The sequence below is a fragment of the Amblyraja radiata genome, chromosome 27, assembly GCF_010909765.2.
Source record: "Amblyraja radiata isolate CabotCenter1 chromosome 27, sAmbRad1.1.pri, whole genome shotgun sequence".
NCBI lineage: Eukaryota > Metazoa > Chordata > Chondrichthyes > Rajiformes > Rajidae > Amblyraja > Amblyraja radiata.
This window is the reverse complement of record NC_045982.1, coordinates 7,080,984-7,104,526: the sequence shown is the minus strand read 5'-3', so window position 1 is coordinate 7,104,526 and position 23,543 is coordinate 7,080,984. Positions and strand designations below refer to the sequence as shown.

The window sequence follows — 23,543 nt, the reverse complement described above, 5'->3', positions numbered from 1 at the left end:
AAAAGCAATGACTTGCAATTAAAACAAGATCTCTTTGCATGGTTTTGATTTCTTACCTTTCGTTTTTTTAAATTCTGCAGCAGAGTTAATCATTTTTTCCTCTTTTTCCTGTGGAGGTTTCGAAACACTTGGTCTTTTCTCAGCTGCAGCTGGTACTTCTGGCTCCTTTGAGGTGGACAATTCGCCCACAGAGACTGTGTGTCCATTCTTTAGTGTACTGTTCTGGTCAGGTTTGCTGTTAATTTCCCCATCTGCAATAAGGGAAAACGAGAACCCTATTTTTGACAGATATATCGAGATGTTTTATGCAGATAGGGGAGGGAAGATGTCAGAAATAGTCAAAGTGAATGAGGGCAAGGTGGAAGTTGGTAAAGTTGATAAAATCAACAAGTTCTGCACAGGTGCGGGAGTCAGAACTTGAAAGGTAGGTTTGAAGCTCCAGAACTAGTTACGCTGGCAACTTTAGTGGAATCAGGTTCTATTTTCCATTGCAAAGATGCAAGCTCGAGGCAAAAAAAAAAATGGTAGCTTTCAAGTTCCAATTACACACTTTATAACACAGAATGTAGGTGTTTGCTTCAGTGCATTAGCGATGACTCTGATAGAAAAATCCAATTAATCCCACTCTCCTGCTCTTTCTCAGGATATTAAATAGTTTCCTTTTGCAGTATACATCAAATTTCCTTCTGAAAATGACTACCGAGCACCTATTATCATCACACTGTCAGGCAGTTCATCCCAAATTATAATGTGAGCAAATAGGACTCGCTGAGATGGGCATCTTGGTTGGCATGGATGAGTTGGGCCGAAGAGCCTGTGACTCAACGACACCAGCAGCTGTGTAAAAAAAAAATCTGTTCCATTTACTTCTTTGGTCCCTTGCATCTAACACTCATACTGAGGAAACAATTTGTCCCATACATTCATGCTCACACAGTCACCTGAAGATTGCTTCAAAGTATAAACCAATTAATTGCTAAAACGGATCACCGAAAAGCTTATTTTGCATACAATTAACTTTCCCGGTATGCTTGGCCAATTTTGTGCAAAGCTTTACTTCATAATTTTGGTTCCTGACACAATTTTTGTTTTCAGAAAAGATTAATATTCTCTGGTGTGGCTACATTAGAGAGAAATATGACAGATATTGTCACTGTATTTAAATTCACATTTAGTAAATGTCATGTGTTAGGTTGGTGGGTTGATACATTTTGCTTATTAAGAAACTACTCGGAATGAGAGCTGTCTCAGAAATCTCATTAAACGTGGAAAATTATGTAAAAACTAATGAAAATGCCTCGTGAGGAAGAATCTCAGCTTGGAGCACTAATACCCTGTCCAAGATTATTTTTACTGCTAACAATTATTTTGTGGACTGCAATACAAGAACTAACATAATCTAGACATCAGCACCATAGATTATTGCAAGCCTCTTAAACGTGAAATAGTTCTTCAATCCAGATATACAGAATCTATCAATGAAGATTTATATGAGGGTCAGAGGCAAAGCTGGTCAAAGAATAATAAAAAGAGTCAGCATGAGACTTCAGTAGAGGCAACGTACAAGACTGCATGTGTAGGAAGGAAGTGCAGATGCTGGCTTACACCGAAGATTGAACACAAAAAGCTGGAGTACCTCAGCAGGTCAGACAGCATTCATGGAGAAAAAGAATAGATGGAGATCCAGTATGCGTTTGGCTTCGATCTGACAATGGAGGAATCCCAGGACAGAAAGGCCAGTGTGGGAATGGGAAGGGCAACTGAAGTGTTTGGCAACCGGGAGATAAGGTAGGTCTGGGCGGACTGAGCGAAGGTGTTCGCTCACCAGCGGCCAAACGCAAATTGGAGGAACAGCACCTCATATTTCGCTCGGGCCGCTTACAACGCAGTGGTATGAATATTGATTTCTCTAACCAAGTAGCCCTTGCATCCCCTCTCTCTCTCTCTCTCTCCATCCATTCCCCACCCAAGTCGTACTAGCTTCAAAGTTGTCCTGTTGAGTCTCATTGTCTGTAACTTGTATAAGTGCATCCTGCACATGTGTTCCACTGAAGAGGCAGGAACTGTTCTCTTTGTGCAGATTATTTGTTGTCTTCGGCATACGCAGTTCCTCGTTTTACTATTCCTATGTACCTTTACAGTGGAGATGGCGGAATTTCTTTAGTCAGAGGGTGAAAATCTGTGGAATTCATTGCCTCAGACGGCTGAGAAGCCAAGTCATTGGGTATTTTTAAACCAGAGATTGATCGGTTCTTGATTAGGAAGGGCGGCAAAGGTTATGGGGAGAAGGTAAGAGAATGGGTTTGAGAGGGGAAAAATAGATCAGCCATGATTGAATGGCAAGGCAAACCCGATGGGCAAAACAGCCTAATTCTGCTCCTCTGTCTCATGATCTTATTTAAATCTTCACAAGCGGACAGCAGTTAATTCATGGCCAAGAAAACAACTCCTCGGATGTACCTACGAGCCTCACCTCAATCCCGAACCTCAGCTTCACAAGATGACATTGACTCATTAGCAGAAAAATACAGCAAGCTGGTAAACTTTAAAGAAGTCTCCCGTCACCTTTGTTCACATTTAGTATTTTTTTCACCGTCATGTACAGACATAGCTCTTTCTTAAACATATCATATCAGACACTTCAACTACTTCTTGTAGTAGTAACTTCCATTTTCAAGTATTGGCCGGTGTGGACAAGTTGGGACGAAGGGCCTGCTTCCACGCTGTAAGACTCCATGACTGACTATATTCCTTAGCATACTGGATTCCACAAATAGAGGCCATATTTATCAAACACCATCATAATTTTCAAGACCTCTGTTCAATAATTAGTACTTTCAACAGTCACTTTCCTTTTTAATACAAAGATATTGACCTTTATGGCCGTAAATATGCAACCCGAAAGTGTCAAAATGCAATGCTGGATTACAGGGATATAACTTTCAGGAAAGCAGCTGCCATTTGGCCATTTTTGCTTGTATTGGTTCTTTCAAAAAATCCAAAACACAAAGTGCTGGAGTAACTCAGCGGGTCAGGCAGCATCTGTGGAGGAAATATACAGGTGACCTTTCGGGTTGGGAGCTTTCTTCAGAATGAAAAGTCACAACCCGAAATGTTCCTCTATCCATTCCCTCCATGGATGCTGGCTGACCCGCTGAGTTACTCCAGCACTTTGTGGTTTGCTCAAGATTCTGGCATCTGCAGCTCCCTGTATCTCTTTCAAACAACTGTTCAATTTATGACTAACAAGCCCTGAAAATGGATCATCCTGAAGTAAGGGCAATTCTTAAAGAATGCTTCATTTTTTCATGTAGAGGATTACATATGTAACGGGAAAAAAATTCAGAGGTTTTCTCTGAATTTTCCCATAAAGGAGACATGAGCTGTCTGAAAGCGAGATCTATTGGTTACACACCTATTCTTCCCTGCTATTCAAGCAAATGGTTGTTTCAAGTGGACATCTAATTCCCTTTTGAAAGTTACAAATTGATCTATTTCTCCCCACTCATTTAGACAGTGCTTTCCAAATCATAAAGAGTACAGAATCTACAGCAACCAACAGTGCCATTCCGTCCAATTGTTTCCCATTAAACAAAGAAGATTGAAAGATCTAATAGAATTATCCAGTGTTGAGGTTATTTTATGGAGCAAGTTGTTATGTACAATGTAAAGCTACTTTCACCCTACTTCAGTGTTGGCATAATGTATAAATCTATCCACCCTCAAATATTTATAGACATTGGCCTTGATTGGATCCATGCTGTTTATCTCAACTATACCAAGTTCCGCATTCAAATCACTCCACTGAGAAAGTAATTTCTCCCGCATTTCTTATAACCATGTTGACACTTCAAGGAAAGAACACATCACACTAAACCATTAGCTTTAGCTTCATTTGGTTTAAACTATTAGCTGATTTGCAGCAATCATGCTGAGTTGCAAGCTTGAATTGCGGAAGCATCAACAGGCTCGCAAAAGGAATTACAACTATTGTTGTCACCAGGCACTAGCGTAGTCGGTAACAAACCGTACATATTTTCCATGTATTAATTTCATATGAAAATTCACTGAACTGTTGAATTTCATTTACTGCCCAAAATTGTTGGCTGTCAGTGACCAGTTCAACATGTTGGTGCTACAAAGCTCAAAATACTTTGTCCATTTTCATCTGTGAAAATGTTTCCCAGTTAATTCTACATTGGACTGGGTACTTTATACTGATTAGGTGGGAATGATAAGGACACTTTCTCAAGCTCAAAGTTGTACCTTAATGAAATTGTTCCTGGTGACAACACTAGATCACTGTGCAAAGATCACGACATCAAGGCATTCCTCAAAATGTTTAATAGGGAAAAGGGATCCAACTTAATCATTTGGTTTGGCTGTTTAATGAAATCTCTCTTCATTCTGCACACATCATACTTGCCTTGTTCAGGAATCTCTTTCAATACTCCCTTCTTAACCAGTTCAGATCTGCTCTGTCTCACAGATAATTTCCTGTCCAAAACTGGAATTATAAAAACATGACCGTCAACAGGCTATCGAATAAATTATTCTCCACGAGCTCCCTCATGAAGCAAGATCATAGCTCCTGTCACAAATAAAAGAATTAAGTCAAAAGTTGACAACATTTATCTATATGGGTATCTTAGGTCTCGAAACATTCTACCAGAGTCCAGAAGATATGATGGAAATAGTGTCCAGCACATACTGAAACATACTCTGAACATTACTATTCATCAGGAAGTATTAGCCAAGGATTAAGTGGATTTGGTCTATCAGTGAGCACGCTGGGTCAAGAGAACGTTGCCATCTTAAATCATATGGATCTACCTTACTGAAGAGTTCTGAGCAGTTTTAATGGAACAAGTTATTCAGGCTTTTGAAGCCCATACTACTGGATTGATGTCGGTAACATTTAAAAAAAATATCCTCTGAGGAAAATTATAATTTTAGCCATTGAAATATTTCATGACAAAACCACGGATTATCTGCACAATTCAGTTTCTACTCGTAATGATAAAGCTTTCAATGAGTCTCTATGGGCTATAATCTACAAGTTGTAAAGAGCTTAGAGCAGTAATGTACTAGGCATGGTTAGCAAGTTTTGCAGATGACACCAAAGTAGGTGGTATATTAGATAGCGAAGATGGTTACCAAAAATTGCAGCAGGATCTTAATCAGTTGGGCACCTTCACAGTGAATGGCGGGGCTATAGGGTGCGAGTAGTGCAGGGGGATCTAGGAGTGTCGGCATACTGTTCCTTGAAAGTGGTGTCACTGGTAGATAGGGTGGGCATGAAGGCTTTCGGCACATTGGCGTTCATTAATCAGGGTATTGAGTATAAAAGTTGGGATGTTATGTTACAGTTGTACAAGACGCTGGTGAGGCCACATTTAAAGTACTGTGTTTGGTTTTGGTCACCCTACTAAAGGAAAGATGTTGGTAAGTTGGAAGGGCCTGAGCTAAAGGGAGAAGTTGGCATGCTAGGACTATTCCTTGAAGCACAGGAGAATGAGGGGTGATCTTATAGAGGCAAATAAGATCATGAGGAGAATACATAGGGTAGATGCACATAGTCTTTTACTCAGAGCAGGGGAATCAAGAACCTGGGACATGGGTTTAAGGTGAGAGGGGAAAGATATAATAGGAACCGGAAGGGAAACTTTTTTACACTGAGGTTTGTGGGTATATGGAACAAGCTGGCAGAGGAGGTAATTGAGGCAGGTACTATAATATATATAAAAGACATTTCAATAGATTCATGGATTGGTTTAGAAGGATATGGGCCAAAGGCTGGCAGGTGGGACTGGTGTCGACGGGGCATCTTGGTCGGCATGGGCAAGCTGGGCCGAAGGGCCTGTTTCCATATTGTACGACTGTGACTATGTAAAGTGGTGTGCCTTTCTCCTTTCATGTATGTTTTGGTTGAAGCCCAAGAAAAAACTAGTTTAGAGTTTCTGCAGAGTGAGGAAATTGAGCTTTCAGTTGTAGATATTGTATCACAAATGCTTGGCCCATACAGGGCATCATTATATCTTAAATAGAGTACCCAATGCTAATGAGCTGCTTTTATCAGTCAGCGTTAAACTGTTTTATTCACTATTTATTTCAGAAAATTCCATCTTCACCTTTCTTATTAGGTCAATTCAAAATGTAATTGTTTTAGTTGCAGAGCGAGCTTTCCAAGCCAATTTACCCAACTTAAGCCCTTAATTGCCAATTTTGATACAATACATTAACTAACATGTTTTTTGTAATACACATTGCACAAAGATGCAATTTGAACAGCTGCATCAATGGCTTATCTGAGAAAATGAGAATGTAAAACCATTTACATTTGCAGATTACCCTTCCTTCACCATATGTTATTGGGAATCGCAGATTAGCGAGCTCAATTATGCCCAAATACTATTTTAAATCATAGGACTCGCTCTAATGGAGAACTGCAGAAATAGTGTAGTCCTGAACAATACTGTGAATTTAGCTACCTTATCTCTGCCAAGATGATAGCTTCATAAGTTCATATATTATCGGAGCAGAATTAGGGCATTCGGCTTATCAGGTCTACTCTGCCATTCAATCATGACTGATCTATCTTTCGCTCTCAATGCCATTCTCATGCCTTCTCCCCATAACCCATACTAGCTCTGCCTCCAAGCCCCATGAGGAAATCGTAGCAAGAATGTAGAGCAAATATCAGGTAAAAACAAAAATTTGTTGGTATGGTCATTCAATCACACAGAGCTCAATACCAGCCACTTATAGTGTTGCAGGCTGTTTTACATTAGTTGGAAATGCACATGTAGAATGGTCACATACACAAAACTCATACAACTCAGTTCGGTTATTATTGAGAACACTAATATCAGTTATGCCGACTGTGAAATTATTGAATTATTGCAAAAGAAAATCCTACCTAGTTCACCAATCTCCCCACATCTGGGCTCCACATGACTCCAGGCCTACCACTGTGATTGATTCTTGCCCTCCCTCAGAACTCACCTAGCAATCTGCTCAGCTCAAAGTAATTTGGCACAGGTAGTAAAAAGATCCTTGAATGAATAAATGACCTTCTTCTTTGAGAAGATGTCAAACCTCACGAAAACATTTATATCAGAAAGATTTTATGCTTTAGGTGGGTGTGAAGTGACTTGCTTTTGTACAGTGTTGAAACTTTGCCACTGTAAATGATTGCCTCCCAAAGTTATGCCTGGGATTTCAGAAATCACACTCACTGTATTTTGCTTTCTCTTGTGGTAGAGCACCCCAAAAAAAATGTCCACATATAGGGGGAATCCAGAACCAGGGGTCACAGTTTAAGAATAACTGTCTATTTAGGACTGAGATGAGGAAATACTTTTTCACCCAGAGAGTTGTGAATCTGTGGAATTCTCTGCCACATAAGGCAGTGGAGGCCTATTCACTGGATGTTTTCAAGAGAGGGTTAGATATAGCTCTTAGGGCTAACGGAAATCAAGGGATATAGGCAAAAGGCAGGAAAGGGGTACTGATTTTGGATGATCAGCCATGATCATATTAAAGGGCTGAATGACCTACTCTTGCCTACTATTTTCTATGTTTCAAAGCGAATGCCAGATAAAGTACCAAGGTCAAGCACGGCAGAGGATGATGGGAGAAATTGGAATAAGGGAGCAGGTTAACTAGGTTACATTTAATGTATTTTAAATGCATAATTAGCATCAATCTCTCTGATCTCAATTAGCTTGGTGGAACCTCAAAATGTAAATAGTAAATACATTATACTACGATAAGTCTTTGCCTTCCATCACAGCGAGGAGGAGATGCGCTGTGATGGATGTTTGTGTAAATTGTGTTGTGTCTTGGTTCTTTTTGTGTGTATGACTGTAGAAACAACATTTCGTTTGAACCTCATTGGGGTTCAAATGACAAATAAATTGTATTGTATTGTATTGTATCTCTATGTTTCGCTTCACTAAACTCAACTCTGGCGAATTTAAAATATGTCATCACCTCCACCTCTTGAAATTGAAAGTTGATATAAAATACAATTAAAACTCAATCATGGGATAATATTAAAGGCAAAGAGAGTAGTGCAAACTCTTAATGTTGAGGTAGACGGGTAATTATCCTCTGAACATGAGAAGGTTACAAAACCAAGAGTTGGTGTATTGGTGAATTGTGCAGGGTTACATTCATTTGAGCAATTCCCATTCTCCCCTATTTCATCAATGGGAACAAGGACAGAAGGGTCAAGCATTCCTATTTTTATTTAGTGACGTTTGGAGATCCATTTAATTGTTGGCTGTGATGCATAGTTACAGCACTATAAAGCTACATAGCAAAAATCTTCAAGAGGCAATGTTACAAGCTTCTCAATTTTGCTATTCACAAGGGATGGAATGTAGGAAACAACACCATGAAGCCAGCTGTTTTCTTTTAAGAGCTATTATATAAAAGGATGGGAATTGGAGCACATCATCCTTACTACCATACACAGGAGACTCAGAGGTTTGGAAGCAAGTAAATTACAAAGTCCTTCTCAGTGGAAATGCAGATTTAGAATCAATTTTAGCGCAAAAAACTAACCAAACAAATTAAAAGCAACAGTACCCTCTTGACTGGCGTGCCATCTATAACATTTAAAAAAAACCCTCCTTGCTCTGTCAGCATACTTTGACTGCAATGTGTACCTCCAAACAAAAAGCTCATTTTAGGGGTTTTTGACACTACCTCTCAGGTCTGCAATTTCTACCACCTAGAAGGAAATGGACATGAGGTGGCACAGCAACATCAAATTACATCCCCAAGCAACACATTAACTTAACTTGGAAAAGTGTCACTGTTCCTTCAACACCATTTAATTTAAATCCTGAACCTTTCGGCTCACAGCACAGTAGAGTACACAACAAGGATACAGTGGTTCATTGGGGTAACCCTTCGCAACGTTTACAAGGATAATTACGATGGGTCATGAAGGCTGGCCCTACCGATGACACCCACGCCAATGAATGACAACAGTAACACAGACTGTCAGGCGCTCCAATATTCCCCATGCCCATCTGACAATGAAACCTCATGTATCACCTTCTGTCACTACAACCAAAGCTAGTCTGAGGAGAGGCATGAAGCACTAAAGGACCTCACAGCTAATTTAAAAATTCTAAAACTAAACTCTCAATTTCCTGAGGCAATGAAAATAACCATCTGAGACAATCCAGACAGACTAGCTAAAGGAAGAAATAAAGTACTGTTACAATTATACAGGGTGCTGGCAAGGCTGCACCTGAAGTAACATGGCTCATTTTGATCCTGTTATTTGTAACGAGCATTTGTGGTTCATAATAATAATAATAATAATAATATATTTTAATGTTCATGAGCATTGAGTGAGATTCATTAATCCAATTCCTTACAAAAAGGTTTTCCTATGATGGATGATGAAAAAAGTTAGATATGCATTCTCTGAAGATTACAAGAATAAGAGGCGATTTTACTGAAACATTTAAATTTACAAGGAAACACAACATGATAGATGTTGAGATGTTTCCACCAGCGGGAGAATCTTGATCGAGGGGACACAGTTACAAGATAGGAGGCTGATCATTTAAAACGGGGCTGTATAAAAATTTCTTCTCATGGAGAGTGGCGAATCTCTGGAATTCTCCACCCTGGAGGAGAATCATGGAGGTATCTAAAACCAAGGTAGATAGCGTATTGAAAGGTTAGATAATTGAGGCCGATGGGGAAATGGCACAGAGCAATTGAGGCCTGCATCATGCTGAATTGTGGGGTAGTTTTGAGTAACCAGGTGGTCTGCTCCTGTTACTGTTTTCTTGTGTGCTTGTATGACTACAACTAACCAAAGCTGCATAAACTTACCTTTCCTAACCATTACAAAGCTGGTCGCACCCTACACCTTGCAAGCAATCTTTTGGATGTTAGTTCTGTATCTTAAGATGGCATGGTTATCTTGGATTTGGAGGCGAGAGATTTAAGTTCCAATCTAATGACTTGAGTACATAACTGAAGCTTTCAATCCCAACATGGGCCTAGGAAACAAATTAAACCATGATCTAATTTTCCCTTGCTCTCATGGCACTAATGTGAATGGCAAAGTTCTCCCCATTCCTCAACTATCAGTTATGCCAACTAGTAAATTACTTAAGATAGACACAAAGTGCTTGAGTAACTCAGTGGGTCAGGCAGCATCTCTGGAGAAAATGGATTGTAACGTTTGAGGTCGGGATCCTTTTTCAACCGGTGAATTCTGGGCATGATTCTTTGAAAGGGCTTTCCAAGAATGGTAGGTAGACATAAAATATTGGAGTAACTCAGCGGGACATCAGCATCTCTGGAGAGACGGAATGGATGACGTTTCGTATCGAGACCCTTCTTCACACTTTACTTTCCTTTACAAGAATGGTGTCGTGTATGAAGAGTCGCAATTGCATGAATAATGCGGAGAAGCTGGGGTTGTTCTATTGGAGCAGAGGAGGTACGATGAAGTTCAAAATTTACAAATAGTTTTAACAGAGTAAACAATAAAGAACGGCATCATGTAGCAGGAGGGTGATGAGGGCAGATTTGAAGCGCTTGGTAGCAGAACAAGAACTGATAAGAGGCAACATTTCTTTACACTGAGAACGGCACTGCCCAGCAGGTAAGCGGAAGCAGACTAATTTGTTGCTTTCAACAGAGAACTGAATAAATAGTTGAGGGGAAGAAAATAAAAGGGCTCCAGGAAAAAAACTTAGGGGACTGGGGTTAGTTGATGAAGTCTAATGAAGTGAAAGAATAAAAATGCCCCCAGCAGAGCAATAATTCTCTACAAGTCTAAGTGATTAATGATGCTACTCAGAATGGGTTTCCTTCTTTTCATTATCCACTCCATTTTATTTCTTCTTTTACTGAAGATGTGCACTGTGACTTGGATGCAACACCCTTGGTGCCTTCTGTCTCTCCAGCTTCCCCCCAGCAGCATCTCAGAAGGCTTAAGTCAAACAATGAATGGAACAAATGAACTTGAATCTTTTTACATCCCAGATCTTTTCATTCGGTGTCCAACGGGGGGGGGGGAGTAGGTCCTATGAAGAATTCCGTTTCAATGACTTTTAAATTTTACAATATTCTGTGGACAGGCTGAACGGGTTAACATAGGAGAACATTTTACATTTCAAACTCTGAAAGCAGTGTCCTCAGGGGGGGCACTAGTTTCTTACCTGCAGAGGTTTCCTTGAACTTTTCACTGCTTTTCTTTTTCCTCCATTTCCACGGTTTGAATATTTTGCCAAATCCTGGGAATTTCCCCTTCCTCCGTGCCGTGGGAGTATTCGACCCGGAGACGTCATTTCCTGAGCTCACTGGCAGACGAGGCTCCTCTTCCTCAGCTGAAAACATGAATTAGATACACAGTTCAGTTAAATTCAGAGGTGCCAATTGGGAATTGAATGCTGAGCAGGACTACGTAGAGGATACAATCCTTAATCACTTGAAGAGATTACTTTCACATGCTTTGATAGAGTGGATGTGGAGAGAATATTTCCACCAGTGGGAGAGTCTAGCTCCAGTGGTCATAGCCTCAGAATTAAAGGACATTCCTTTAGGAAGGAGATGAGGAGGAATTTCTTTAGAGGGTGGTGAATCTGTGGAATTCATTGCCATAGAGGCTGTGGAGGCCAAGTCAATGGACATTTTTACGACATAGAAATATTCTTGATTAGTACTGATGTCAGGGGTAAAGGGCGAGAATGCAGGGGAATGAGGTTAGGAGGGGGAGATAGATCAGCCATGATTAAATGCAGAGTAGACTTGATGGGCAGGATGGCCTAATTCTGCTCCTATCACATAAACTTATGAAGTCATTCTCAATATCAGTCAGCACATGAAAGCATTTTTCTCCAATGTTTAATAAAGAAAATAGTTTTGCAAAATGATACTGAAATATGTACAAAATACCACAGACCTATGGATAGGATAGGTTTAGAATGGGTAGGATAGGGTTAGAAGGTTATGGACCAAATGCAGGCGAGTGCGACTAGTGTAAATGGGGCACGTTGGTCGGCATGGGCAGGCTGGGCCAAAGGGCCTGTTTCCACGCTACATGACCCTATGACCTTGTTGATAAAAGTCATTTTGTTCAACCAAATCTCTTCAAAGAAATAGTGTTGCTTCAAAAAATGTTATGAATGAAATCTCTTTTGTTTTATTTCAGTACAACATTCTCATTTTTGTAATGTTAGTTTTCAATTGAATAACAACAGTTATTGGGTATTTTAAACCGGTGACTAGAGATTTCAGCGTCAAGGAAAGGCAATTATGTTGCCATTATCCTGAAGAATTAAATTGCAGATTGCACATTGCCTCTTATGCACATATTGCACTTCCGATATTCAGATTATTTTTCCATTGTAAATAAAGGCACATAAATGACTCATATTTATCTATATTTGCTTGAAAACCACACTTTTCAACCTGCCAAACACTAAACCAAAGGCAAAAATCTGTCACAGTATTGAACCCAATAGCAAAGATTTAGAGACGCATTGATTCGTACAAGGTTAGAGCAGATTCTTTTAAAAACTTAAGCAAATTATAGCAGACAGAACTGACAACACTGGATATAGATGTTGCATAAGGGTGTTCAGGAGCATTTCATACTTCCTACTGCCTTATCAAGAAACCTTCATTGAGCAAGCAAGAGATGTTTTCTTTACACAGCACTCTGACTATGATATGATGACAAATGGATTTATTTACCCTTTAGTTCAGGTTTTCCATCTGGCAAAGAGCGGTAGTTCACGACTGAATTGATGGAAAATATCTGTTCATGTTTCCATTGTGTAAAAACTGTCACCAAAGAAAGTAATCACCTGTCTGCTATCAGTAGCTAGCTATTTTCAGAGCTACATGTTAACACCTGGACATCATACACTCTTGGTATTAGGTAGCTCTAAAACCAAATTAATTCTGAATGCTGCAATTAATCCAAGAGAAAGGAGTGAAAAAGGGAGAATAGAGTAATCGTTAAACCATTAAGAAAGCTATGGCAGATGGTTTTCCAATAAAGGTAAAATTAGGGTGGCACAGTGGTAGAGTTTCTGCCTTACAGCACCAGAGACCCAGGTTTGATCCTGACTATGGGTGCTGTCTATACAGAGCTTGTACGTTCGCCCTGTGGGTTTTTCTACATGGGTTTTCTATGGGTTTCTACGGTTTCCTCATACACTCCAAAGACTACAGGCTTGTAGGTTAATTGACTTCTGTAAATTATACATTGTCCCTAAAGTGTAGGATAGTGCTGGTGTACGGGGCGATTACTGGTCGGCGCGGACACAATCGGTGGGCCGAAGGGCCTGTTTCCGCACTGTAACTCTAAAGTCTAAAGAATAGGTTTCCAATAGGAGAATAACAATCTTTTATACAGTTAGAGTGTTGGTACCCAGTTGCAACATTCTGGAGCCATATTTACAAACGAGAACTCTAAACCATCAGATCCAAGAAATATGGTGCATGGGAATGAAGTCTAATGTTCTTTAATCCTAACAACGGTTATTCACCAGCCCACTTTGCTCCATACATTTTCTCACTCATTGATAAAGACACAAAAAGCTGGAGTAACTCAGCAGGTCAGACAGCATCTCTGGAGTGAAGGAACAGGTGACGTTTTGGGTAGAGACCCATCTTCAGACATTACTCCAGGTTTTTATGACTATCTTCAGTTTAAATCAGCATCTGCCGTTCCTTCGTACTTTTCTCACTCTTCCCTGAATTAAAAGCTTTTCAAATCTCACTAATAGGGGCATTTGAAATCACTACATCAAAATATCCAAGCTAAAAGACAAGACAAACTACTGCTTACAATTCACTAGAATGTGCAGTGGCTGACATGAATGCTTTCCAGCAAGGTTAATACTCCCGCATCTCTCCAGAACAATAGATTGCAGTGAGAATACAAACCCAAAACATGATAAACAACCCCGGAATAGTATTTTCAAAATATTTCATTAAATTTGCATTAAACCATTCTTTCAGTAATTTTTATCCAGAAGTGATTGTTTTATAACAATGTTAGGTGGTGCTCATTATTTAAAAATCCCTAATGAAAACTAATAAAACGGATGCGCAAAGAGACAACCTGCTGTAATGCCAGGCGGACAAAGACTAACTTTAAGTACAAGAAAGGGGCAGGGGCGAGGGTAAGAGGGGGTAGGGGGATATGGTTATGGAAGGCAGGGCAAGGGAAGGTGGGGTCGGTGGGGGAGTGGGGATTAAAGGGGAGAGGGTTTTGGAGGGTGGTTCGAGGGTTAGGTTAGAGATGAGAACAGGGGGGTTAGATGAGGGAGGACTGGAATCGGTGAAGGAGCAAGGTGAGAGGGCAAGGCAGGGGGAGGTGGCGGGACGGGAGGAGGGCGGGACGAGGATACGGCAAGAGAAGGAGGGTGTGGGAATCTGCCAAAAATAAGTTTGAGCAAATGAAAATCAGTAAAAGTATGAGCATCATGCATTGGAGAAACAAAATATGTTGGGAAGAAAGTGTAGGATTTTCTATCAGTCGAGAGAAGATGCGGAATATTCTTCCATCTTAAACCTGTGGCTGTGGCTTGTTTCAATGACAGATAATGGTCGCTTTCATTAAAAAGAATGAGACACATTTTGTCTCATTTACAAGGTTCCTGGAACGCCCGATCCCTGTATACATGAAGGTACAACATACACAAGGCCTACAAGTCTCTTCCTTAGCTAACACACCGTGGAGTGAAATTTGAGCTGCAGCAGCCTTTTGGAGTCCTCAAATTCCTATCATCTCATCAGTTCACCTGCGCCAGAATGCAGTAACACCATCCAACAAACCGAATGCTCGCGACATCGCACAATACTTACCACAAACGTCTGCCTCACGCACCTTAGAAAAGGAAGCGTGCCCCATTCCAAATCTTCTTCCTGTGCTATTTATTTTAACAATCATGCAGTCCCAGGAACACTAACAATGTGGAAAACTTCAGTTGGACATAACAAGTCAGTATCAGGTAAGAGGCGTGCCCAGCGATTTGACTTGTTCTCCTTCTATTCTCAAGAGGTGTCCCTGGGTTCATAAATAAGATAATCTTACGACTTCCCGTCTCACCCGAATGCCTATCATTCCTCATTGCAGATTACGTGAAGCCAGAGGTTAGAGCGGGAGGAGCTTAGATCCACAAATCCAAAGAGAGAGGTGTGTGTATGTGCCTGCCTGTGTGTGTGTGTGTGTGTGTGTGTGTGTGTGTGTGTGTGTGTGTGTGTGTGTGTGTGTGTGTGTGTGTGTGTGTCTGCCTGTGTGCGTGTCTGTGTGTCTGCCTGTGTCTCTACATTCCCATGTAAACATTTTAGTGGAACCCCAATTCTGCAATGCATACAATAAATTGTAAACTGACGTAGACAAAGACACCAGTTGAGAGCTCAGGTAAACCTTGTTGTTTGTGATTGCCATTCATTATTTTCCTTCACACCCTATCCTGAAGCACTCTGTGCTTTGGGTTACGTGGTGGCAGGGGTGGGTGAGGAGGAGTGATGGGGTGGGGAAGTTAATGCTGTCAAAGCAACCAGAGTATTAAAAAAAAGTGCCTCATGGTAACTGCAACTGCACTCGAGATTGTCAAAGAATAAGTATACTTGCAAAAAATAGAGTGCAGTGCAGATTTCAGAGTGACTCATACGAGGAGAGATTGAGTATGCCAAATCTCTATTATCTAAACTATGGAAGAATGAGAAGGATTGGTATTAGTAGAAACAGGAAAGTGCAGGTGCTGGTTTAGACACAAGGACACAAAGTGCTGGAGTAACACAGCAGGTCAGGCTGCAACATTGCTATTATTGTCACGTGTATCGAGATACAGTGAAATGCTTTGTTTATATGATATCCAGTCAAATTATACTATACACGAATACAATCAAGCCATACACTTGTCTAACAGGGTAATGCAGAGAGAAAAATACTAGGGTGCAGAATATAGTGTTATCATGTTACAATTGTAGAGGAAAAATGTGTAAGGTCGGTAATGAGGAAGGTTGGGAGATCGGCATATGGGAGGACCATTCGCTAGTCTGATAACTCTCTGTCTTACAGAAGAGGGAATGACCGGGGTGAAAATGATCCTTGACTAGGTCGGTTGCTTTCCTGAGGCAGCATGAAGTGTACACTGAATTGATGGCAGGAAGGCTATTTGTGTGAATGGATTGGGCTACATTTCTTGCGATCTTGGGCAACCTCAACGAAATGTTAAAAAAGATTCTTAGAGGGCTCTGTAGGGTAGATGGGGTGGGGGGAGGGGGGGGGGGGCACACCCTTTAGCTAAAGGGTGAGTTTCAAAATAAGTAATCTGCTGATTAGGACAGTGCTTGGTGGGTGGGGAAGGTTTGGAAGTTTCTACCCTGGGGGGCAGTGCTTGCTCAGTCATCAATTATATTCAACACAGCTCAATAGATGTCTAGAAGTTAAAGGAATTGCAATTGGATGCAAAAACAATGATGCAAAACAGATCAGCCATAATCTAGTTGAACAATGAAGTAGGCTCAATGACTGTACAACATCATTCTGCTCCTAATTTCTATTCCTAAAGAAACTGAACAACAATTTAATTGTCTTTACATTTCCTAAATAAACTTTATTCAGAATTAAAAATATATACATAAATAAAAACTGTGCAAAAACTCTTCATAAGTCTAATGATCTAACTCATTCCGGAAGTGGCGGCGCTGCCTTGCAGCTGCGGCTCGCCTGCAGTCCGTTTGCCTTTTCTGTTTTTTGTTTTCTCTTGTCCCGTTTTTACAGTTTATTTCGGTTTATTTAGTTATGTATGTGTGGGGGGGTGGATGTAACATGTTTTATGACTCTTCCTTCGGGGGGGATGCGACCTTTCCTGCCGTATCCCCCGTCTCTGTGTCCGTCTGCGCTGAGGCCTATCGCGGAACTGGCGGCCTCCAACTGCGACCGACCTCGAGGCTGTGGAGGCAGAGCCAGGACTTACCAACGAGGCTGGCCGACTTCGGGGCTGTGGTTGCGGTGCGACCCAACTTCCAACCCGACTTTGGAGCCTCGGAGGCTCGGCCGCGGGCCAGTGGACGACATCATTGGGAGCTCAAGTTCTGTTTTCCGGAGCTCCTGCAACTACAGCTGCGTCCGCTGGACTGGAGGGCGGCAGCTTCGGCAGCTTCGACCGCCCCGGGCCGCGGAGTTTGAACCGGCCAGCTTGCGGAGCACGGATTCAGCCGCGGGACTTACTTACCTTCACCCAGCGGGGTCACAACATCTTGGATTGGATTGCCTCAGCGCAGAGGGAGAGCAAGGAGGGAAGAGACAATGACTTTGGGACTTAAACGGTGTTGAGTGTTTGTTATTTATTCTATGTTATGACTGCAGGCTAAACCATTTCGTTGCACTGAAAAGTGCAATGACAATAAATTGAATCAAATCAAATCAAGTTCTCAGTGTCTACACATCCAATAGTGGCAAGCTCAGCAGTGTTTGCACCCATCTTTAAACAAAACACACTTGCCACTCATGTTGCCCCCTTCCCTTGTATAAGGGGTGTCCACACAGGATTGTGCTCCACAATGTTCAGCAGCGGAAGGATCCCAGACTGTGGTCCTCCCCTCAGAGCCTTGACGTTGGCTGCACCAAGCCTCAGTACGTACTCCTGCAGTCTACAATGGGCTAGTCACCAACATTCCCTGAAGGACATCTCACCACGCTGGCAGACCAACCAGTTTCAGGCAGACCAAAGAGTGTCTTTCACCGAGTTGATGGTCTTCCAGCAACATCTGATGTCCGCCTCCAAATGAGTCCCAGGGAACAACCCATAAATCAGAAGTCCTCTGTTACGGAACTGTTCGGGATGAATCGTGACAAGAACGATTGCAACCTTCTCCAGACCCTGTCACCAATCCATACCCTGTGAAGAGGTGGGCATCTATCTCTTCTCCTTAGCAGCCGTTCTGAGGGAGATAAGCATGCCTCCAGTTGGCAATGTACTGTTCCAATCTCTCCAGGACTCACATATCCCCTCCAGTAACCCTCTCCCATTACTGTAGTAGACAGTCATTCAGTGATAACATCCTCCTTTAGCTGATCGATCCTTGCTGAGGAAGTGTCTTAAATTCCAACAGAGCCACTCCAAAAGGATTAAATATGTTTCTGTCATAAATTCAGTGGTCTGTTAGGCATTTACAATTTTTTCTGCTTTTTATTTCAATATTCAAGAATTGGAGACAATTTCCTTCCAGTTGTTCTGTGAATCTGGTATCTTGAGAAAAGCTACTATAAGTCAGCCACCATGAGAGGGCAGCCTAAGACAACAATAATTTAACAGAAATTGGCTACATCATAACAGGATAAGGCAGCTTTATTTTTATTTATCATTCGGTGGCACGGCGGTAGAGTTGCTGCCTTCCTGCACCAGGGACCCAGGTTCGATCTTGACTACGGGTGATGTCTGTACAGAGTTTGTACGTTCTCCCCGTGACCTGGGTGGGGTTTCTCCGGGATCTCTGGTTTCCTCCCACACTCCAAGGACGTACAGGTTTGGAGGTTAATTGACTTGGTTAAATTGTCCCGTGTAGGATAGTGTTAGCGTGCGGAGATCGCTGGTCGGTATGGCATCGACGGGCCGAAGGGCATGTTTCCGCACTGTATCTCTGAACTAAACAATGGATGTGGACATTGCAGGTGATCCAGCATTTCCTCATCTTTAACTGTCCTTAAATCAAGTCACCAGTTAAAAATCAACCACAATGATGGCACAAGACTCATATAACATTTGATCTGCTGAGCTGGGAAAATGTAATAAATTATTCGGACTCAATTTTAGTTTATAAAATCTTCCATGGACTAGCCCCACCTCCGTTAAAAGAATTTATAAAGAAGAACATAAATAGGTCGACAAGAGCAGCATCCAGGGGTGATTGTGTTGTCCCATTTAAGAAAAGTGTATTTGGCCAGACAGTATTTTCCTATAGAGCGTCGCATACCTGGAACACGATCCCCTGCTTCATACGGGATCTGCCAACCATCACCACATTTACAAAACAACTCAAAAAATGGTTACTGGAAAATCAAACCTGTATTCATAATCAACCGTAATATAATCATCTGGCAGTCTTTTATTGTTACTTTTTAACTTTATTGTCTGTTTTGTTATGTTTTTTGTTTGTCTTTTGTTTTGTTTTGATTCTTTTCTTATGGATTGAATGTGTTGTGATGTGTTAACCTGGTTTACCAGAGGGACTACAGATGGAAATTAGCCTATAGCTATAATCTTGCGTATTGCATGCAAATGTTTATAAATATGCACTGTCCTTAATAAAAACTAAAAAAAAACAAAAAAAAAACAAAAAAAAACATATAACAATTACAGCACGGAAACAGGCCATCTCGGCCCTACAAGTCCGTGCCGAACAATTATTTTCCCTTAGTCCCACCTGCCTGCACTCATCCATATGCCTATCCAATTTATTTTTAAATGATACCAACGAACCTGCCTCCACCACTTCCACTGGCAGCTCATTCCACACCGCTACCACTCTCTGAGTAAAGAAGTTCCCCCTCATGTTACCCCTAAACTTCTGTCCATTAATTCTGAAGTCATGTCCTCTTGTTTGAATCTTCCCTATTCTCAAAGGGAAAAGCTTGTCCACATCAACTCTGTCTATCCCTCTCACCATTTTAAAGACCTCTATCAAGTCCCCCCTTAACCTTCTGCGCTCCAGAGAATAAAAAATCTCAGATAGAGGCAAGGATGGCAGATTGCATTCCCCAAAGGACAATGGTGATCTAGACAGATTTTCACAACGATTCAGTAGCTTTGTGTTTCTGGCTAATGAAACCCATTAGGGTTTACAAGACACTTGTTTCACACTTGCTGCTCCTCCTTCCTGCGTGAATTTATTTTCCCATGAGTTTTAAACTAAGAGTTTCTGATTCAGTGGTCCAGAACTCTGGCTGATAATCCAGTAATTTAACCAGTGCACCACCACATCAATAATTTAACCCATATTATGCTCTCACCTTATTTCACAACTTTATTTGAGTATCCTTGCATGCTATCATACCTCCTTATCTTAAAACATCTCCTCACTGGGGCTGGAGTCCATACAATTCTGACCTTATTTCCCGTGGCCATTCAATATCATCAACTGGTTGCATTTCATGTTTTCAACATCAGAAACATCGCAAGGGAGAGTATAAGGCATCATTTAGCGCCAAATCATAAATTAGTACACAAGAAAATGGAGTAGTCGGTCATTCAGCCCTTTGAGCTCGGCCCTGATCAGTAAAAACACGGCTACGCTACTTTTTGGCTTTAACTTAATTTTTTTGCCCGATCATCATTACCTTCTAAACTCCAGAAATTCAACATTGTCATTCTTGAATATACTTAAATGCCTCAGCATTCATAGCTTACTAGGATAGAAAATTCCAAGGGCGGGGACTGTTTATTTTAGGATGAAGTGGCTGATCCCCGTGGGACTTTGTCCCTCAGTTCTTTAATGCACCAACAGGGCAAATGTCCTCATTGCATACCCGCTGAAACTTACATGCCTCAGTACAATTACCTCTCATTCTCGTAAATCCGTAAGAAAACAATATAATTCTGCTCAACTGGGATTGAAGGTATAAATTAAGAGAGAGGGGCCAACGGGTTTAGAAAAGCAAATCTGGAGGCCCAGATGGACTGATTCACAACTCCAAACGGTGGCGTGAAGGAAATCTCGGATGTGGAAATGGAGTAGCATAGAGAAAAGGCATTTCAAGTTTACACAGCTCGGCAGGGGTGAGGCTGTCTACAGCATAATCTCCTGTGCACTGATCCTGCTCTGCAGCTTGTGCAATCACCAAACAGCAACAAAATAAAAATGATCTTTGTCACGTGGATTATGCGGTTACAGCACATGATCCCATGACCGAGTCTCTTCCTTTACCCTGTGCTTCCCATTTACCCTATTGGGTGGGGAAGGAGGAGCAGCGAGTGTGAAACAAGTGTCTTGTAAAGCAAAATAGCCCTTCCACCACTCACACAGAAGCTGATCCTGCTGCAAGTCCCTTGAGAAACATATAGAATATTTACATTTTATACATGTCAGGGATTATGGAAAGATGGCAGGAGAATGGGGTTAGGAGGGAGAGATAGATCAGCTATGATTGAATGGTGGAATAGACTTGATGGGCCGAACAGCCTAATTCTGCTCCATTCACTTATCGCCGTATGACATTACTATCCATTGAGAAAAGAATGAGACTGATCAATAATCGCAGAACTACGTTATAATAGATTTGAAATTAGTGATCCAATAATTGTGAAAATTACTCTAATTATAGACAATGATAATGATTTAAATTTACTTCTTGTATAGATGTTTTTAATGCAGCAATACATCATAAAATTTGTCACCAAGTGACAACGAAAAATGTAGAAACAACGAACTCCAGATACTGGTTTCTAAAAATAGACACAAAGTGCTGGGGTAACTCAGCGGGTCAGGCAGCATCGCTGGAGAACTTGGGTAGATGACATTTCGGGTCTGAAGAAGGGTCCCGGGCCGAAATGTCATCTATCAATGTTCTGCAGAGATGCTGCCTGACCTGCTGAATTACTGGAACACTTTTTGCCTTTTTTTTGACTGAAGAGGATATAAGGAGGTTTTAAGTACCTTCTTAAATCAGAAGGGGAGAGAGGCAGAAAGTTTAGAGAAGAAATTCCATGGGTAGGGCCAAGACAGGTAAATGTAAAACATTCTGTGGTAGGTCAGAGGCACATTTATTGAACAAAATTTAAATGACAAATAAGGACTGATGACTGGCTTTAAACTGTAGTCTGGGGTGTTAGGAAAGGGGAAATCAGAGCTGACTTGGGGTGGAAGATTGCAACCTTCACGTGGTCCGCCCTGTTTCGACTAATGCAATCAACTCGACGTGCACAAACGGAAGATCAAATAGAACAAGTTGTCCAACAACTTTAGGCTGTGCATGCCACACGAAAGAATAAGAAGAGCTGACTTGCACCCCTGTCCCGCCTGCAACTGGTCCAAAACGTCGCAGCGAGACTCCTGACGGGCACCCGAAAAAGGGACCACATCACCCCGATCCTGGCCTCTCTCCACTGGCTCCCTGTGCGGTTCCGTATACATTTCAAGACCCTCCTCTATGTCTACAAAGCCCGCAATGGGCTTGCCCCCTCCTACATTAAAAGTCTACTCACCCACCACTCCACCTCCAGGTCCCTCAGATCGGCCGACTTGGGGTTGTTGAATATCCCACGGTCTAGACATAAGCTTAGGGGTGACCGCGCCTTTGCGGTTGCAGCTCCTAGACTGTGGAACAGCATCCCCCTTTCCCATCAGAACTGCCCCCTCCAGCGACTCCTTTAAGTCAAGACTAAAATCTTATCTATACTCCCAAGCCTTTCCTGATGTCCACTGAGCGAGGGCTCTATGTATATATGTATGTAGTTTGTTTGCTTATACTATTCTTATAACAAATGTAAAGCACTTTGGCCAACGAGAGTTGTTTTTTTAAATGTGCTATATAAATAAATGTGACTTGACTTGACTTGATAGGTTGCCTTTTACAGGTGGCAAGGCAAGGCAAAGATGGGGTGGGAGTGGCAGTGAACAGGGAAGACCTTTTGAGAGAGAAAACGACAAATAAGACAAAGGAAAATAATGGAAGATGCACATTTTGGACATCATAATAATCTGCACGTTAGATACTAAATATTCATGAAGAAAGATTCGAATTAGGATCCAAAGTGAAATAAATGGCAGCTCAGCTCTTGCTCACTCGTGATTGCAAGACTTAGTGACGGCGTTAATACTATTTCAAGTATCGGATTTCAAAATCCTGACTGAGTGCACCAGAAAAACAGGTTCTACTAGAAAAGGTGATCTAATGCAATATGAACGTTCTATTCCAAGTATGCAGTGGAGCGCAACATAGAGAAGGGCGGCACAAAATGCTGGAGTAACTCAGTGGGTGAGGCAGCATCTGTGGAGAGAAGGAATGGGTGACGTTTCGGGTCGAGAACCTTTTTCATACTGATGTCTGAAGGGCAGTCAGACCCTCATGCTTGTGCGTCATTTAGCAGGATCAGGTGAGTTTATAACTCACCATCACTTTTCTAGACTCACCCCTTATCCATTGATCCCACTAATGTTTGCCTTGAATATACCAGTGCTTAGTTTAGTTAGTAGATATAGCAGGGTAACAGGTCCACGGAGTAGGCCATCGATCATCAGTTGACACTAGTTCTATGATATCCCACTTGCTCACCACCCTCTGCACACTAGGGCAATTTACAGAGGTTAGACCTACAAACCCACATGTGTTTGGGATGTGGGAGGAAATGGGAGCATCCAAAGGAAACCCAGGGCCACTTGCGCTGAGCCCGTGTGTCGCCCATTCCTGGATTTTGCACAAGTTACACTGGTAGACAACATGAGAGCTTTACTCTGCACTGAAACTTGGACTTAACCAGGAGAGTGCTCAGTTTGGTGTCCAAATTGCCAGAAATTCATACACAGAGTAACAT

The 23,543-nt window shown here is 41.6% G+C and overlaps 1 protein-coding gene across 8 annotated transcripts in view; it reads right to left on the bottom strand.

Moving 5' to 3' along the window:
• Positions 1-23,543, bottom strand: part of LOC116988365 (phosphatase and actin regulator 1-like) — a 113,827-nt gene that overhangs the window by 18,311 nt on the left and 71,973 nt on the right. For 5 of the 8 annotated variants that reach the window (XM_033045009.1, XM_033045008.1, XM_033045011.1 and 2 more), the window contains 3 exons: positions 11,205-11,372; positions 4,427-4,507; positions 57-251 (listed from right to left, as the gene is read on the bottom strand). In XM_033045009.1, coding sequence (XP_032900900.1) covers positions 57-251; positions 4,427-4,507; positions 11,205-11,372 — 444 coding nt within the window. Of the gene's footprint in view, positions 1-56; positions 252-4,426; positions 4,508-11,204; positions 11,373-14,865; positions 15,070-23,543 lie in introns of those variants that run through there. The other 3 variants (XM_033045007.1, XM_033045006.1, XM_033045014.1) reach the window with 3 other exon arrangements.